Here is a 19,231-nt window from a genome sequence, read left to right on the forward strand (position 1 = left end):
AAATACAAACGCTATTATGGTTGGGAATGGAGTGAGACAGGGTTGTAGCCTATCCCCGATGTTATTCAATCTGTTCATTGAGCAAGCAGTAAAGGAAACAAAAGAAAAATTCGGAGTAGGAATTAAAGCCCATGGAGAAGAAATAAAAACTTTGAGGTTCGCCGATGACACTGTAATTCTGTCAGAGACAGCAAGGGACTTGGAAGAGCGGTTGAACGGAATGGACAGTGTCTTGAAAGGAGGATATAACATGAACATCAACAAAAGCAAAACGAGGATAATGGAATGTAGTCGTATTAAATCGGGTGATGCTGAGGGAATTAGATTAGGGAATGAGACACTTAAGGTAGTAGAGGAGTTTTGCTGTTTGGGGAGCAAAATAACTGACGATGGTCGAAGTAGAGAGGATATAAAATGTAGACTGGCAATGGCAAGGAAAGCGTTTCTGAAGAAGACAAACTTGTTAACATCGAGTATAGATTTACGTGTCAGGACGTCATTTCTGAAAGTATTTGTATGGATTGTAGCTATGTATGGGAGCGCAACAGGGACGATAAATAGTTTGGACAAGAAGAGAATAGAAGCTTTCGAAATGTGGTGCTACAGAAGAATGCTGAAGATTAGATGGGTAGATCACATAACTAATGAGGAGGTATTGAATAGAATTAGGGAGAAGGGAAATTTGTGGCACACTAGAAGAAGGCATCGGTTGGTAGGACATGTTCTGAGGCATCAAGGGATCACCAATTTAGTATTGGAGGGCAGCGTGGAGGGTAAAAATCGTAGAGGGAGACCAAGAGATGAATACACTAAGCAGATTCAGAAGGATGTAGGCTGCAGTAGGTACTGCGAGATGAAGAAGTTTGCACAGGATAGAGTAGTATGGAGAGCTGCATCAAACCAGTCTCAGGACAGAAGACCACAACAACAATAAGCGAAAAATAGCTTTTCTAGCTGTTTCAATTATTTTTTCAAAATTTTCTTCATCCTGCACACTGTCAGTACGTTGTCTTCCTGTGTGCTGTGTCCACTTGCTTCAGTGGGCTGGTGTTTGTACAGCAGCTTGCGCTTTTCATTTTCTTTACTAGTATCGCCTTTCGCGCCGGCTAAATGACACCAGTGTTAGGCACGTGACAGAGGGAGCCCCTCCGGAAAATAACGAGCAGTTCGGGAAAGAAGGCCAGTGTCCAGTCTGTGCGCGGGATGAGTGGGCTGGGGGGGGGGGAGAGGGGGGGGAGGCAGGATCTTGGTAGGACTTGCGGAGGAGGCTCGACCGGCAGCGATTGAGCGCTTTGGCTGCATACAGTTGCAAATCGTGCCTCGTGTAGGCACGAATGACGCCTGCCGCCTAAGTTCAGAGACCGTCCTCAGTTTCCACGGGTGGATGGCTTCCAGCGGGGTGGAAGTAGAGCTATCGCTTCGCAGCATCGTTCCACGAACTGATCGCAGTCCTCTGGTTTGGAGCAGTACGGAAGGTCTAAACCAGAGGCTCAGACGATTCTGCGACGGTATCGGATGCAAATTTTTCGACCTTCGCTACCCGTTTGAGAATTGTATGGTACTCCTTTAATAGGTCAAGCACGCATTACAGGAAGGAAGCGGCTTCCAGGGTAGAGGAGTACATGTGGCGTACACATTTGGGTTTTTTAGGTTAGAGAAATCCCTCCACAGACCCGATGAGATGCATTATGAGTCCAGACAGAGTAGCATTCGTCATAGCAGATCGGAGAAAGAAAATGTGAAGATAGTATTAATTAAGTGCAGGTGTAGCTATCGAGAGGTCCCCACATAATACTGGGGCGAGATAGCCGGCTGGAACCAGAGGATGATAGCAATGAAATTCTAAACTCTGATTGGAATATTTATCACAAAGATAGGTTGAACGCTGCTGGTGAAGGCGTGTTTATAGCAATGAAATGTACGATAATAACTAGTAACATTAGTATCAGAATGCGAAATAGTTTGAAGTGTTAAAGGTGGATCAGACTTAGCCATCGGATGCTTTATATACCCAACGCCTCGGCGGAACAGTTGAGGGAAATGTGGAGAATATTTCGCATAATTTACCTGATCATGTTATACTTTAGGGAGACTCAAGTTATGAGGACGGGTAGTAGAGACAGACAATAATGAGAAATTGTTTCAAGTACGTTATCCGAAAAATACCTTCAGCAGTTAATCAGAGAACCGATTCGTGAAATAACATCTTAGACCTGCCGGCGACGGGCAAACCCGAACTTTTCGATTCAGTTAGCGTATAAAGTGGGAGTCAGTGATCATAAGGTCTTTGCAGCATCACTGAATACGGGTATAAGTACGAATACAAAGAAAGGCAGGAAGATCTTTCTGTTTAGCATGAGCGACCTAACAGGTCATCACGAAAATTTTGTGTCCAGCACTGACAACGCTGAGCATCGATGGATAAAGTTCAAGAGCATCATACGATACGCTTTAAGCAAGTATGTACCGAACAGAATTGTGAGGAATGGAAAAGACCCATCATGGTTTGACAACCACGTTAGGAAGCTGCTACGAAAGCAAAGAGAGCTTCACTGCAAATTTAAATGTAGACGAAGATTCACAGATAAATGGTACGTAACCGTAGCTAAAATTAGTGTAATGAGGACTGTGCGTGAATCATTCAATGGACACGAAAGTATAACTCTAGCTACCAGCTTGACAGGGCCGAAAAACTAAACGTCTTTTTCCAAAAGTGTTTCACAGAGGAAGCTCACACAGTAGTTTCTCCTTTAAATAGTCGCACGGACGACAAAGTAGTATACATCGATTTAAGCGACCGAGGGACAGAAAAGCAACTCAAATCGCTCAACAGAGGAAGGGTCACTGGACCTAACTTGATACCAATTCGATAATTATTCTTGACAGACCGTGCGAAAGAACTTGCTCCTCTTCTAGCGGCGGAGTACATGATTGGAGAAAAGCACAACCCGTTCCCGTTTTGAAGAAGCGTCGTCGAACGCAGACGCAAAACCATAGGCCTTTATCACTGACGTTCAGGCTGTTGTAAAATTTTGTAACATAAACGCTCGCACAGTATGACATGTCTGGTGACCGAAAATCTTCTCTACAGCAATCAACATGGCTTCCGAAAACACCGGTCGTTTGAAACCCCTCCTACTTTGTTCGTCCACGAGACGCAGAAAGCAGTAGATACAGGCGCCCGTGTTAGATACTATGTTCCTTAACTTTCGAGAGGCATTCGATACTGTTCGACACTGCCACGTAAGGAACAAAATATGAGCGCATAGATCATCATAGACTGTGTGACGGGATTGAAGAATGTCTAGCAAACAGAACACAGCATCTCATTATCAACGGAGAGAAGCCCTTAGGCGGAACTGACTTCGGAAATGTCCCAGGGGAGTGTTATAGAGCCATTACGTTTCACAATATATATATAAATGACCTAGTAGATAACGTCGGAAATTCCATAAGGCTATTCGCGGATGATGCTGTTGTACACAGAGAAGTTGAGACGGTGGAAACGTGTAGTGAAATGTAGGAAGACCAGACGATCGACAGATGGTGCAAGGAGCGCCAATTAACCTTCGACGTAAACAGATGTAAAGTACTGCGAATACATAAATTGAAGGATCCTTTATTTTATGATTACATAACTGTGCAACAATCTCTGCATCAGTTACTTCCACAAGGTATGTAGGACTATGCGTAAGGAGCGTCTTGTAAAGTACTGCGAATACATAAATTGAAGGACCTTTATTTTATGATTACATAACTGCGCAACAATTTCTGAATCAGTTACTTCCACAAGGTATGTAGGAGTATGCGTAAGGAGTGTCTGAAGTGGCACTACAACATAAAATTAATCGCAAGTAATGCAGGTACCAGACTCAGATACACTGGAAATGTAGTACAATAACAAAGGAAGTAGCATACAAAACACTCGTTCAACCCCTGATACTACAATATTACTCGCCAGTGTGGGATCCGTACCGGACAGGAGTGATAGAGGAAATAGAGAAGATTCAAAGAAGGGACCACGTTTCGTTAAAGGTACATTTAGTAGGCGCGAAAGCGTGACGGAGGCGCTCCGCCAACTCAATGGCAGACGCTGCAATAAAGGCATTTTGCACCATGTTCTACATCTACATCTACATCCATACTCCGCAAGCCACCTGACGGTGTGTGGCGGAGGGTACCCTGCGTACCTCTATCGGTTCTCCCTTCTATTCCAGTCTCGTATTGTTCGTGGAAAGAAGGATTGTCGGTATGCCTCTGTGTGGGCTCTAATCTCTCTGATCTTATCCTCATGGTCTCCTCGAGAGATATACGTAGGAGGGAGCAATATACTGCTTGACTCTTCGGTGAAGGTATGTTCTCGAAACTTCAACAAAAGCCCGTACCGAGCTACTGAGCGTCTCTCCTGCAGAGTCTTCCACTGGAGTTTATCATCTCCGTAACGCTTTCGCGATTTCTAAATGATCCTGTAACGAAGCGCGCTGCTCTCCGTTGGATCTTCTCTATCTCTTCTATCAACCCTATCTGGTACGGATCCCACACTGCTGAGCCGTATTCAAGCAGTGGGCGAACAAGCGTACTGTAACCTACTTCCTTTGTTTTCGGATTGCATTTCCTTAGGATTCTTCCAATGAATCTCAGTCTCGCATCTGCTTTACCGACGATCAACTTTATATGATCATTCCATTTTCAATCACTCCTAATGCCTACTCCCAGATAATTTATGGAATTAACTGCTTGCAGTTGCTGACCTGCTATTTTGTAGCTAAATGATAAGGGATCTATCTTTCTATGTATTTGCAGCACATTACACTTTTCTACATTGAGATTCAATTGCCATTCCCTGCACCATGCGTCAATTCGCTGCAGATCCTCCTGCATTTCAGTACAATTTTCCATGTTAAAACCTCTCGATATACCACAGCACCATCCGCAAAAAGCCTCAGTGAACTTCTGATGTCATCCACAAGGTCATTTATGTATATTGTGAATAGCAACGATCCTACGACACTCCCCTGCGGCACACCTGAAATCACTCTTACTTCGGAAGACTTCTCTCCATTGAGAATGACATGCTGCGTTCTGTTAACTAGGAACTCTTCAAACCAATCACACAATTGGTCTGATAGTCCATATGCTCTTACTTTGTTCATTAAACGATTGTGGGGAACTGTATCGAACACCTTGCGGAAGTCAAGAAACACGGCATCTACCTGTGAACCCGTGTCTATGGCCCTCTGAGTCTCGTGGACGAATAGCGCGAGCTGGGTTTCACACGACCGGCTTTTTCGAAACCCATGCTGATTCCTACAGACTAGATTTCTAGTCTCCAGAAAAGTCATTATACTCGAACATAATACGTGTTCCAAAATTCTACAACTGATCGACGTTAGAGATATAGGTCTATAGATCTGCACATCTGTTCGACGTCCCTTCTTGAAAACATTGATGACCTGTGCCCTTTTCCAATCCTTTGGAACGCTACGCTCTTCTAGAGACCTACGGTGCACCGCTGCAAGAAGGGGGCAAGTTCCTTCGCGTACTCTGTGTAACATCGAACTGGTATCCCATCAGGTCCAGCGGCCTTTCCTCTTTTGAGCGATTTTAATTGTTTCTCTATCCATCTGTCGTCTATTTCGATATCTACCATTTTGTCATCTGTGCGACAATCTAGAGAAGGAACTACAGTGCAGTCTTCCTCTGTGAAACTGCTTTGGAAAAAGACATTTAGTATTTCGGCCTTTAGTCTGTCATCCTCTGTTTCAGTACCATTTTGGTCACAGAGTGTCTGGACATTTTGTTTTGATCCACCTACCGCTTTGACATAAGACCAAAATTTCTTAGGATTTTCTGCCAAGTCAGTACATAGAACTTTACTTTCGAATTCATTGAACGCTTCTCGCATAGCCCTCCTCACACTACATTTCGCTTCGCGTAATTTTTGTTTGTCTGCAAGGCTTTGGCTATGTTTATGTTTGCTGTGAAGTTCCCTTTGCTTCCGCAGCAGTTTCCTAACTCGGTTGTTGTACCACGGTGGCTCTTTTCCATCTCTTACGATCTTGCTTGGCACATACTCATCTAACGCACATTGTACGATGGTTTTGAACTTTGTCCACTGATCCTCAACACTATCTGTACTTGAGACAAAACTTTTGTGTTGAGCCGTCAGGTACTCTGTAATCTGCTTTTTGTCACTTTTGCTAAACAGAAAAATCTTCCTACCTTTTTTAATATTTCTATTTATAGCCGAAATCATCGATGCAGTAAACGCTTTATGATCGCTGATTCCCTGTTCTGCGTTAACTGTTTCAAATAGTTCGGGGCTGTTTGTCACCAGAAGGTCTAATATGTTATCGCCACGAGTCGGTTCTCTGTTTAACTGCTCAAGGTAGTTTTCAGATAAAGCACTTTAAAAAATTTCACTGGATTCTTTGTCCCTGCCACCCGTTATGAACGTTTGAGTCTCCCAGTCTATATCCGGCAAATTAAAATATCCACCCAGAACTATAACATGGTGGGGAAATCTACTCGAAATATTTTCCAAATTATCCTTCAGGTGTTCAGCCACAACAGCTGCTGAGCCAGGGGGCCTATAGAGACATCCAATTACCATGTCTGAGCCTGCTTTAACAGTAACCTTCACCCAAATTATTTCACATTTCGGATCACCGTCAATTTCCTTCGATACTATTGCACTTCTTATCGTTATAAACACCCCTCTCCCTGCATTGTCCAGCCTGTCTCTGCGGTATACATTCCAATCTGAGTTTAGGATTTCGTTACTGTTTACGTCTGGTTTCAGCCAACTTTCTGTCTCTAGTACTATATGGGCGTTGTGACCGTTTATTAATGAGAGTAGTTTTGGGACATTTCTATAGACGCTCCTGCAGTTTACTATTAGCACATTAATATTGTTATTCCCCGTTGCATTTTGCCTGCTCCTACCTTGCCGCGTCTCAGGAGGCGTCTTGTCGGGCCTAGGGAGGGAATTCTCTAACCTAAAAAAAACCCATGTGCACTCCACACGCTTGTAGCCGCTTCCGGCGTGTAGTGCACGCCTGACCTATTCAGGGGGACCCTACATTTCTCCACCCGATAGCGGAGGTCGAGAAATTTGCACCCCAGATCTCCGCAGAATCGTCTGAGCCTCTGGTTTAAGCCTTCCACTCGGCTCCAAACCAGAGGACCGCGATCGGTTCTAGGAACGATACCACAAATATTTAGCTCTGATTCCACCCCGCTGAACCCGCCACTCCCCTTGGGGAGAGGGTGGCCCAACCGCGCCCGGTACCCGCGAAGATGTCTCGACAGCAGGGACAGTGGGTGAAGCATGTAACACCTGGGGTGTACCATGCGACGCACCAGACTCCCCACTGCCGCTACACTCCGAGGCAGCAGCCTGAAGACGGCTGACCGAGGCCATCAACACGCTCAGCTGTTCGCGAACAGTGGCCAGCTCCTCCTGCGTCCGTACACAGCAGTCACACATCATCACATGTTATGATGTACTGTTGAAGTTTCGAGAGCGTACATCCCTAGAAGAGTCAACCAGTGTATTTTTTCCTCCTACTTATCTCTCTCGAAAAGTTCGTTAAGATAAAATTAGGGAGTCGAGTCCACGTGTAGGCTTACCAGCTGTCATTCTTCCAAGAGCCATACGCTACTGGAACAGAAAAAGGTGGAAATGACACCCAGTACACAAAATGCCCTCCGTCACAAACCGTAAGGTGGCATGCGGAGTACTGACCACCTTTCGTCCGGTGTATCGCAGCAACTCGACGTGGCATGGACTCAACAAGTCGTTGGAAGTCCCCCGCAGAAATAATGAACCATGCTGCCTCTATAGCCGTCCATATCAGCGAAAGTGTTATCGGTCCAGGATTTTGTGCACGAAATGACGTCTCGATCATGTCCCATAAATGTTCGATGGAATCCATATCGGGCGATCTGGGTGTCCATAACATTCACTCGAATGTCCAGAACGTTCTTCAAACCAACAGCGAACGATGGTGGCACAGAGACATTGCACATTGTCATATATAAAAATTCCATCGTTGTTTTGGAACAAAAGGTCCATGAATGGCTGCAAATGGTCTCCAAGTAGACAAACATACCTATTTCCAGTCAATTATCGGTTCAGTTGGACCAGAGGACCCAGTCCATTCCATATAAACATAGCCCACACTATTATGGAGCCACCACCAACTTGCATAGTGCCTTGTTGACAATCTGTACCTATGGCTTCTTAGGGTCTGCGCTACACTCTAACCCTACCATCACCTCTTACCAACTGAAATCTGGACTCATGTGACAAGGTCACGGTTTTCCAACCGATGTGGTCACGAGCCCAGGAGAGACGATTCGAGAAACGTCGTGCTTTTAGCAAAGGTACTCTTGTCGGTCGTCTGCTGCCATAGCTCATTAACGACAAATTTTGCCGCACTGCCCTAGCAGATACGTTCGTCGTACGTTCTACATTTATTCTGCATTTATTTCACGCAGTGTTGTTTGTCTCTTAGCACAAAAAGATCTACGTAAACGCTGCTGCTCTCGGTCGTTGAGTGAAGGACGTCGTCCACTGCGATGTCTGTGGTGTGAGGTTATGCCTGACATTTATATTCTTGGCATAATCTTGACACTGCAGATCTCGGAATACTGAATTCTCTAACTATTTCCGAAATGGAATGTCCCATGCATCTAGCTCCAGTTATCAAAGTTTGTTAATTCCCGTCGTACGGCCAGAGTCTCTTCTGAATCCTTTTCACATGAATTACCTGAGTAAAAATCAAAGCTGCGCCAATGCATCGCCCTTATGTGCCTTGTGTACGCGATACTACCGCTATCCCATGACTTTTGTCACATCAGTGCGTAAGCGGAGCAGAGGCGAATGGGGGTTATTGATGCTGCTGCACTTCTGTTTAGTATGTTCAACGATATTTTCAGAACCATACGCTATCGGTTAGCGTGGAAACATGAAGAGATAGTGGCCATACCGATCACTAGCAAAGACCTGCGACAAGCACAAAATTACAGGCTTAAACCTTGTTAGCAGGCCTATCGAAAGTCTTCGAGACGGTGTATCTCAAGAGGAGGAGGCGTCACGTCACTATCGAGGCGATAGTATCCGAGCAGTCTTTCGGGTTTTAGAAGGGTCATTCGACAGAGCAGCATTCAGATTTTAGAACGGTAGTTCGACCGAGGATCAGCTCCTGCTATTAGTGAGGGAGGTTTTTGATTCTACGGACAGCCCCGGGTACATCTGGGCGGTGCTGCTCAACGTTTCCAGGGCGTTACCGCCTCTTGTTCACCCAACTTGAGCATGGGAGCCGATGTCACGTGTCCGCCTCATCCGCTCCCATCTCGACGATAGGACATCCCTTGCCTGAGATGAAGCTGGAATGTCTACAGTTCGTAATATCTGTGCTGGGCTCAGGCCTTGGATCGATCCTGTGCAAACCCTACACCGCTGACGCATGTAAAACACTCCAAGAATTTGTGTAGAGAAATTGCAGATTGGGGACTTAGTGTGGAATAGGTGTGGAAGGTTATAACTGCTAATCTGTGTAGATCTCAGGAGTGATTTCATGGTCTAGGACGGGAAGATGGTTTCCATGATCCTAGGAAAGTAGGCAGAGTGTGCGGAGATTTAAAGAATGTGGGACGAGATGGCAGAGGCACTGCAGCAGGCGCGGGTTCTTTTGGATGGGAAATATAGTACGGTATTTTGATTCGATTTTGCGGTTGACAGGAATAGCGAAAGTATTCCAAGTCTTTCAGGAGCAGTGGGAACTTTAGAAGCTGGTATAGCATTCAACAAAGGGAGGGTAAACAGATAAGGAAAGTGAGGCAGATTTGAAGGTCCCTAAGGGTTTTGAGGGCATGCTAAAACTTTTAGCCTATTGTGGGCTTTCGTAAGGATAGTTAATAGGTGGGTGTTCGTCTTACACTGAGTGTTAGTACAAAGTGTTTGAGTGCTTAGCTACGTGAATTTGAGGGCTATGGATTGTGAGCATGAGCTTTTGAGGATATAAAGCTCGTGTGCTTTTTTATAATTAATGTCGGATAGAGGGTGGTATGGACAGCAAGGAAAGTGGTATCGTCAGCGCATCCAAATAGTTACACAGAAGATAATGGTTAAAGAACGTCGGTTATGTCTAGAAGATAAAAGAGAGGTGACAGGATGGATCCTTGGAGCATGTCTGCAGTTAGATGGAAAATGTGTGAGTGAGTGTTGTTTATTGTTACATACAATGAACAGTTAGATAGAAAGGATGCAATTAGGTACGTTTAACAGTTGAGTTGGAACTAGACGCCACAATAACGTACACTGTTGTAGGGTCTTTCTTTGTTTATGGATAAGAAGGAAGGAAGGTCGGCGTTGGTTGTGTTTTGGTTTAGAAGGTGGACCAGGTGTAGGATGGATTCAAGGACCTAGATTGTAGTAAGGTTGATAGATCAGTAGGAAGAAGTTCCACTAGGAGACTAGTTTGGTTTTAGGGAAAGGAGAAAGTTTGAGGTCTTCCATAGCTCATGATAGAAACCAATAAAGAAAACGGTGTTATGTGGGCTATCAAAGGTTTCTGGGACGGAGAAAGCACTTTCCTAAAGGTGGTGGTATGTGATGAAGCCGTGACCAGGCGCTGTGTCGTGTTTCTTTGCAACAGAGGCTTGTGCGATATGTTGTGATCGTTGTGTTTCATTCTACACTCCTGGAAATTGAAATAAGAACACCGTGAATTCATTGTCCCAGGAAGGGGAAACTTTATTGACACATTCCTGGGGTCAGATACATCACATGATCACACTGACAGAACCACAGGCACATAGACACAGGCAACAGAGCATGCACAATGTCGGCACTAGTACAGTGTATATCCACCTTTCGCAGCAATGCAGGCTGCTATTCTCCCATGGAGACGATCGTAGAGATGCTGGATGTAGTCCTGTGGAACGGCTTGCCATGCCATTTCCACCTGGCGCCTCAGTTGGACCAGCGTTCGTGCTGGACGTGCAGACCGCGTGAGACGACGCTTCATCCAGTCCCAAACATGCTCAATGGGGGACAGATCCGGAGATCTTGCTGGCCAGGGTAGTTGACTTACACCTTCTAGAGCACGTTGGGTGGCACGGGATACATGCGGACGTGCATTGTCCTGTTGGAACAGCAAGTTCCCTTGCCGGTCTAGGAATGGTAGAACGATGGGTTCGATGACGGTTTGGATGTACCGTGCACTATTCAGTGTCCCCTCGACGACCAGTGGTGTACGGCCAGTGTAGGAGATCGCTCCCCACACCATGATGCCGGGTGTTGGCCCTGTGTGCCTCGGTCGTATGCATACGACCATCATTGGCACCAAGGCAGAAGCGACTCTCATCGCTGAAGACGACACGTCTCCATTCGTCCCTCCATTCACGCCTGTCGCGACACCACTGGAGGCGGGCTGCACGATGTTGGGGCGTGAGCGGAAGACGGCCTAACGGTGTGCGGGACCGTAGCCCAGCTTCATGGAGACGGTTGCGAATGGTCCTCGCCGATACCCCAGGAGCAACAGTGTCCCTAATTTGCTGGGAAGTGGCGGTGCGGTCCCTTACGGCACTGCGTAGGATCCTACGGTCTTGGCGTGCATCCGTGCGTCGCTGCGGTCCGGTCCCAGGTCGACGGGCACGTGCACCTTCCGCCGACCACTGGCGACAACATCGATGTACTGTGGAGACCTCACGCCCCACGTGCTGAGCAATTCGGCGGTACGTCCACCCGGCCTCCCGCATGCCCACTATACGCCCTCGCTCAAAGTCCGTCAACTGCACATACGGTTCACGTCCACGCTGTCGCGGCATGCTACCAGTGTTAAAGACTGCGATGGAGCTCCGTATGCCACGGCAAACTGGCTGACACTGACGGCGGCGGTGCACAAATGCTGCGCAGCTAGCGCCATTCGACGGCCAACACCGCGGTTCCTGGTGTGTCCGCTGTGCCGTGCGTGTGATCATTGCTTGTACAGCCCTCTCGCAGTGTCCGGAGCAAGTATGGTGGGTCTGACACACCGGTGTCAATGTGTTCTTTTTTCCATTTCCAGGAGTGTATTAATAATGTGGAGAGTGATTGGAAAGTAGGAGCAAGAGGAACAGCACCTGTATCAATGTCCTCGAGGATGTATGGGTCACGGTGCGGTCAAAACTGGATTTGTAAGAAATGGTAAATGTGTCTTAAATACCAGTTAGTTGTGGTAGCCAAGCTGTCACACAACCAATGGACTTGACTACGTGACGTGGTGCTGTGCGAAGTTGAAGTTCTCTATGCTGGAGCCTCCTATAGACTGTTTACTCTTTCTAATTGTAAGACCGTCCGGCGTCATCTTGAGCTTTGGGCGAGGGCCCAACATTGCATTTTTGTACTGTAGCTGCCGCTCGTTCTTCTGCTTATTTAATATTAGTTTATGGGAACCTTGACACGCTCTCTTACAAAACTTGGGTGACCTTTTTGTGAGCTTTAACAATTACTCTGGCTTTTGCATCCATAAGCAATTGTAGTAGTGCTGCCCTCCAGAGATAGTAAATACATCAACTTTCTGTTGCAGGACGCTACGAAGCACAAGATGAAGGTGAGGCTGGTTGGCGGACGAGTTCCTACGGAAGGTCGCGTCGAGGTCAAGTTCGGGGATTCTGGTGAGTCCAGAGGCCGTTTCGGCCACCCATGGCTCCTCAAGTTTCATTGTTGTTCATATGGAAAACACTGTCACCTGTAATCACTATTCTTAACACAAATTCAGAAATATTATTCTAATCAATCTGGAAACAAAAGCAGTCGCAGTGTATCTTACAAAGAGCTACTGTCCAACTGTCGCGGATCGTGCTTCCAACCTGTCATTCCAAGCCACAGTTTTCGTGATTTATTGCTGATCCAGGTCACATTTTGTATCTATCAAATCAGTCTGCCCAGTCAATAATTCCTTACTACCACGTTCTTTATTATCCAGGCCCATAGGCAACTACTCAAACCGCTTGTCGGTGCACGTCAGAGCGTATTTCGTATCGGGTTTAGTCTGTTTCTTTTCTGTTCCCTTGTGGATGTTTGAAATATCTAAATGAACCGCAAGAAAGGTGTAGTTACCTGATGAAAAGTTCTTAGAAAAATTCGAAAACCCTTTATCTGCAAGAAATTTAGAAATATGCTACGATCCCTAAATCTCCCTCTCTACAAGAATAATTAAGGTGAGACTATCTCGAAAACCTTTCGGAATAGGACATATGTGCATATGAAGTTTTCTGCCTCAAATGAACGTTCCTGTGATACTCTTGAATGTTGAACTTTCCTCCTGGGATACCCTGTATAGAGATTTAAACAGATGAAAAGAAATTTTCGAAACACTTCTGTTAGTTGATAACACTGACGCGACACGCGGTGATTCGTGTGGGTACCTGACCGGCTGTTCACTCAACTGCGTCAATTTTCTTCCACTCAAGAGAGACCACAACGCGTATTATGGTTTCCCTTAAGGAAATGGTGAAGTTTGTTCCACGTTCCTCTCCGACTGAAAATGGTAGATATTCCCCCGCTCTCATCAGTATTCTGCGAGAATACAGCGATTTCGGTAAACAAGTGCAAAAACAAATACAAAAAGAAATACAGATATCCACGATTAATGATGTAGCATGCAAACGTTCACGTTTCTGGTGTCAGGAATTAAATGCTTCATGCCTTTCCACGAGTTTTATCACATATATTGAAACAGTTTATTGAGTTCATGTTGCAACGCTACGACAACGTGTCTATGATATCACATCTCATGTCTGTCGTAAAGTGAACATGTACTGTACTATTGCAGAGTTTTGTTGGCTGAAAATCTGTAAATCCGATTGAGTATGAACATGACAGCTCGAAGATGAATCTGTAGTGCTGTCCGATGACTATTTGTACCAATGGATCGTTTTCTTTATAGAGACTTGTAAGACTTTACTAGATACACTGGAAAATTATGTTTCCATAGTTGCCACTGGGAATCGTTTTTCATTAGGGCAGTACCGCTCTACACTAAAGTCAAGAGCGTGCGTTGCGTTCTTTAAGCCATCTCTCGTTACAGCTGGAAGGAGAAAATCGGATGTACAAAATGGCCGCCATAATCGCTGGATTTGGCCCATCAGATTCATTTCTGTAGTGATTTTTTAGTTAAAAAGAAGAAAGCGCCCGTATTGTTGACATCACGTATATAGTGCATGATCAGCTCGTGTACTACCTTAACACTTTCACATCCACAATTAATATTTATTGGGATTCCGAAGACACCACAATACAACTTCTTTAATTAAAATTACTGGCGACCTCAAAAACGCCATGGACGGGAAACGACCATTTTGCTGGTGCTTGATTTCAGCTACGAGTCTGATGCAGCTGATCCCGAAATTTCGCTATTACGAAAATAATAACTGAATATGTGAGAGTGTGCACTAATGTGGTTGACATCTAACTGTGAAACAGATATCGACGGGTCGCCGGTGTAATGGTGTACTAATCGTGAAAAAATATGCTCCCAGAACTTCGTCAGGGTTAGCCGGCCGTTGTGACCGAGCGCTTCTAGGCGCTTCAGTTCGGAACCGCGTCGCTGCTACGGTCGCAGTGCCTCGGGATTGGATGTGTGTGCTGTTCTTACGTTAATTAGGTTTAAGTAGTTCTAAGTCTAGGGGACTGATGACCTCAGATGTTAAGTCCCATAGTGCTCAGAGCCATTTGAACATTCGTCAGGGTTAATCCATCTGCCGTTGCATTTGCCCTTGAATTACGTTGTATTTCTCGTATGTTTTTCCTGTAACATGTACGTTGATGGCGTCCAGTTGACAGTCCCAAGGGCATTGCTTCTCCGGTCTCAGGCATAAATGATGATCTTCATTCTAAGAAGATGGCAAAAATTGAGTCTGAAACTGATCTGTCAGCAGTCGTAATTGGGACATTCATATCTCACCAGAAGTTGATCAGCGATCCTTTTTGAAAAACTTTTCTTCCCACTCTCCTTAAGGGTAACTTTTTACCTTAACAGAGAGTAGTTAAAGATCTTAGGAAGGTCCTGGATAAGCATCTAAAAGCCGCATCAATTGTCGTTTTATGCAAGAAATCATTCTCTTGCTTATTTGCATTTCAAAAGTTAAGAAGAATATTTTCGCTTTTAACAAGACTAAAATTAGCTCCGTCATTGGCGCTGACGAATCTTTACTAGTGTTACACAAGGTCTGGACAAAAACATGGGAACCCCGCGAGATCTGCCCGCTTGCGCATAAATGCAGATGCCACCTCCGTTGCGCTGTTGTATTTGACCGCGAACCGCACCTGTGCACGACGTTGCTATGTCAGTCGCAGTTAGAACAGTGTTCTGCGTAGTTTTTGTGAGTGTATTATGCCGGAACTAAGTGAATTCGAATGTGGCTAATTGTTGGTGCTCGTGTGGTGGGTGCTTTCTTAACCAAGTTAGCCGATGTCTTTGGTGTTTCAAGAGGCACCGTACCGAAGATTTATACCGGACACAGGGAAAGCGGACGATACTTCCTTCTGAGCTATCGAGACCGTGAAGAAGACTGTGAAAAAAATTATAGGATGACAGCTGCAAAACTCACTGCAGAACTGAATGTCGCACTCTCCAACCGTGTCATCACAAAAAAAAAGGTCAGTGTGTGTGAAAATCACGTTGCATGTCTACTCGCATCCACTCAAACTGAGCATAAGAACTAACATGACCAATCAGTCGAATGCTACATACATCTAGGGTTGCCATAATCCGAGGACGAAAATCAGGGACAAAATTCGGTTGTTATAAAGATGTGGTTGAAACACGGACCGATATGTTGTGCAAGTGACCATTGGTTCGCATTTCAGTTGAGTCTTCATCATTATTTTACAGTGGTAATTATGAAGATGTGGTTGAAACCTGGAATCACACAATGTCCTTCACCTTTCTGCACGTCACCCTAATCTTCATAATTACCATAATTCAAACAGTAATTCTGCCAGCAAAGAAGTTGTAATTATGGTCATCCTGTAAACCAAATTTGATGGCACGGTGAAAATATTTTTTTCATTAACTGAAAACTATCGGCAGAAAATAAAATTGCAGGAGACTTGGTTTTTAAACACGTACAGTTGAGTAATCTGAACAATTATAATACTCATTTGTATGCTTTCTACAAATGATAGGCATTGTTTACTGTTAAGTACTTATAATCCATTGTACTTACCCGCCGGTCGCGGTGGTCGAGCGGTTCTGGGCGCTTCAGTCCGGAGCCGCGCGACTGCTACGATCGCAGGTTCGAATCCTGGTTAATTAGGTTTACTTAGTTCTAAGTTCTAGGGGACTGATGACCTCAGATGTTAAGTTCCATAGTGCTCAGAGCCATTTGAACCATTTTGTACTTACCCACACACTTTGCGAATAGCCTCATGTTCGTTTCTTCCACGTTTAATACTTCCGTTTCGACATTTTAAATTTCAAATTCTGTGCAATAACAACACCAGAAGTACACTTCGTACAGCTGAATCTTAACTTTACACGACCAAAGTATATCAGGTACCGACAGCAGAGACGTTGTGAACCAACAGCGGAAAACTGAAACAATCGCAAAGAATCGATTATTGCACTGCTTCCACAATCTGTTCTGAAAATAGCCGAGCGATTATGAAGTGACACGGAATATCAACACAGGTTTCAATGGCATCGTCAAGTTTGCAGGAGTTATGAAACACTTGACCGACGGCCGGAGTGGCCGAGCCGTTCTAGGCGCTTCAGTCTGGAACCGCGCTGCTGCTACGTTCGCAGGTTCGAATCCTGCCTCGGGCATGGATGTCTGTGATGTCCTTAGGTTAGTTAGGTTTAAGTAGTTCTAAGTTCTAGGGGACTGATGACCTCAGAAGTTAAGTCCCATAGTGCTCAGAGCCATTTTGAAACAGTTGACCAGTGACCAGTCGCAAAACTTGTATAAAAAAAATTTTCTACTTACTAGCCACTTTTTTGGCTGACATTTTCCTCTTCGTCCAGGACACCCGTCTTCGAGCATAAAATCGCGGACTGTCCGCGAAATCCGCGACGTATGGCAACCCTACCTACATATCTTACAAAAGCTCGAGTCGCCTGGAGTTTCACCTACTCGGACCATATCGAAATATACAGGAAGTGGACAAAATTATCGAAACTCCAAAAGGACAACACATTACCACGCCCAGTACGGTGCAGGAAAACTTGCATTTGTAAGATATGTGTGCAGCATTCGACTGTTAGTCCTTGGGCTCGGTTTGCGTGGATGAGAGCAGACACAAAATGTGTTTCTTGGTCGGCTGGACTCATCAGTATCACAGCTCAAATAAAATTATGATTGTCATTCCATAACAGTAATACAAGATATGACACGTACCGCGCAACTCCTAATATTTGTCCTCCTCCCTCATCATTTCACCCATGCATCTGTGAAGCAAACTACCGAATAACCTGCGTCTATATAAAGGTCGTTGCATTACAGACGAAAGCAATCATCATTGACTTAGCCTCCTTCTCAGTCTTCCTCCTGTCCGACAACGAACAACTCTCTGATTCATTGCCTTAGCTTTCCTCACTTCTGTTTCCATTTAATGTTTTTTTCCGTGTCAACCTCCACTGCTGTTTTTTGTTTCGTTTTACTATCTCCTAGGCAAACTTACCTGTAATTTTTCGCACTTCCTAGAGACAGTTAACTTCTCGAGATTCATTCTTTCAGTACTGTTATCATGCATTGTCTCATTACTCCCATTTGACAGGAACGTTGTATTGTGAAACATTTACTAAATGTTAACGGGGCTGACATAACTGTAACATTATGTCAATTACTATAAAATAATAATTGTTATTATGTGTAACTCGTTTATAGTGCACAGCGTAATACTGACTGTGAAAAGAAATCTCAAGAATGCGTAACTAAGTATAAGATAGCCTGAAAGCTCTTATCTTGTCAAGTAAAATAAATACATAAATAGCTAATAATCTCGACACCTAGGTCCTATACTCTCATATTCTTTTCAGTTCCGTAAGTTTACTCGCAACACTGCAATAGATAACAGCTTGTCAGACCTGTTTTATATTTGTTGATTCACTAAATATAAACGCTATAAAGACAACAGCATCAGAGATACGACCTCTTGCTTAGCATTATTTTCATCCTACCCTCTGCACTTACAGGCTACATGTTATCGAAGGCAAATATTGTATCTGATTATCAGGGAAACATGAAAATTTCACTTCGGGGCTTAGAAATTTTGTTGTTTTCATGTTGTTGCATGTTAAACAACACCGTAACCCAAACGTTAACTTGTTACGAGAAATAGTTTTGTTCTTAACGACTCTCTGTTGTTACCCTGTATGAAACAGCGTGTCATCAGCAATTCTTTGTTTTGGACGGCTAATTTCTGAAATTCATCAAAGGCTAATGAAGGTTCGTAAACTGAATACTGCGAAAGTTATATGCACCAAACAGATGAAAAATACAGGGTGGAGAAACCAAGCTGATAATAAGTTCAGAGAAGGACGTTAGCAAAATTTTCCAGATAGCCACAGATAGGAGATGTAGCGTCGTGGAACTATGGTCATAAGACGAGAGCCAATCAGCGACGATCGCACGAAATCTGTGCGGTAAACGAACGTGTTTGGTAGTGCCTAGCGCTGCGGTTTTGTCCAAGAACGAGCGCCCATCATTTCTTCGACAATGTCAGTTTCGTAGCAAGGTTGGAGGCAGAAATTTCGAGAATTTTCTGTAAAAACTATGACTTCAGAAAAAATTATTTAAGGTAATTTCTTAGAAATTATAGGTTGTAACACGTGAAGTTGCTGTATAATTTATTTTTAATTGTACGAAAGATTTCCGTCAGAGATCATTTTCCGGTATAAATTGTCGTTAATAGCAGGTGTTGTGGGAGGGGGAGGCTATTAAAAAAATTGTACTGGAAAATTATCTGTGGCCAAAACCGGTCGTAAAATTAAATTCTAACTATACATCAGCTTCACGTGTTACAGTATGTCATTTCTAATATCATCAAAGCTGTGGAACACTATCAACAAAAACTATTTTGGAAATTAATTTCTATATTTTTATCATCATTGTCTTAGTTCACACTTATGGATTTACTGTACATGTGACAACAGAAGTTCATTGGTGCTCTCTGTACATTAACATAAAATGAAACATTTGGCATTTAGATTTCAATATCAATAACGTTGCGCCTTAT

At 44.4% G+C, this 19,231-nt stretch overlaps 1 protein-coding gene across 1 annotated transcript in view; it reads left to right on the plus strand.

The window, feature by feature from the left end:
• The window catches only part of LOC126473537 (lysyl oxidase homolog 3), a 123,365-nt gene that overhangs the window by 63,204 nt on the left and 40,930 nt on the right, over positions 1–19,231 (plus strand). The window contains exon 4 of the mRNA XM_050100651.1: positions 12,579–12,666. Coding sequence (XP_049956608.1) covers positions 12,579–12,666 — 88 coding nt within the window. The remainder of the gene's footprint in view (positions 1–12,578; positions 12,667–19,231) is intronic.

This window comes from Schistocerca serialis, chromosome 4, assembly GCF_023864345.2.
Source record: "Schistocerca serialis cubense isolate TAMUIC-IGC-003099 chromosome 4, iqSchSeri2.2, whole genome shotgun sequence".
In the NCBI taxonomy this organism is placed as follows: Eukaryota; Metazoa; Arthropoda; class Insecta; order Orthoptera; family Acrididae; genus Schistocerca; species Schistocerca serialis.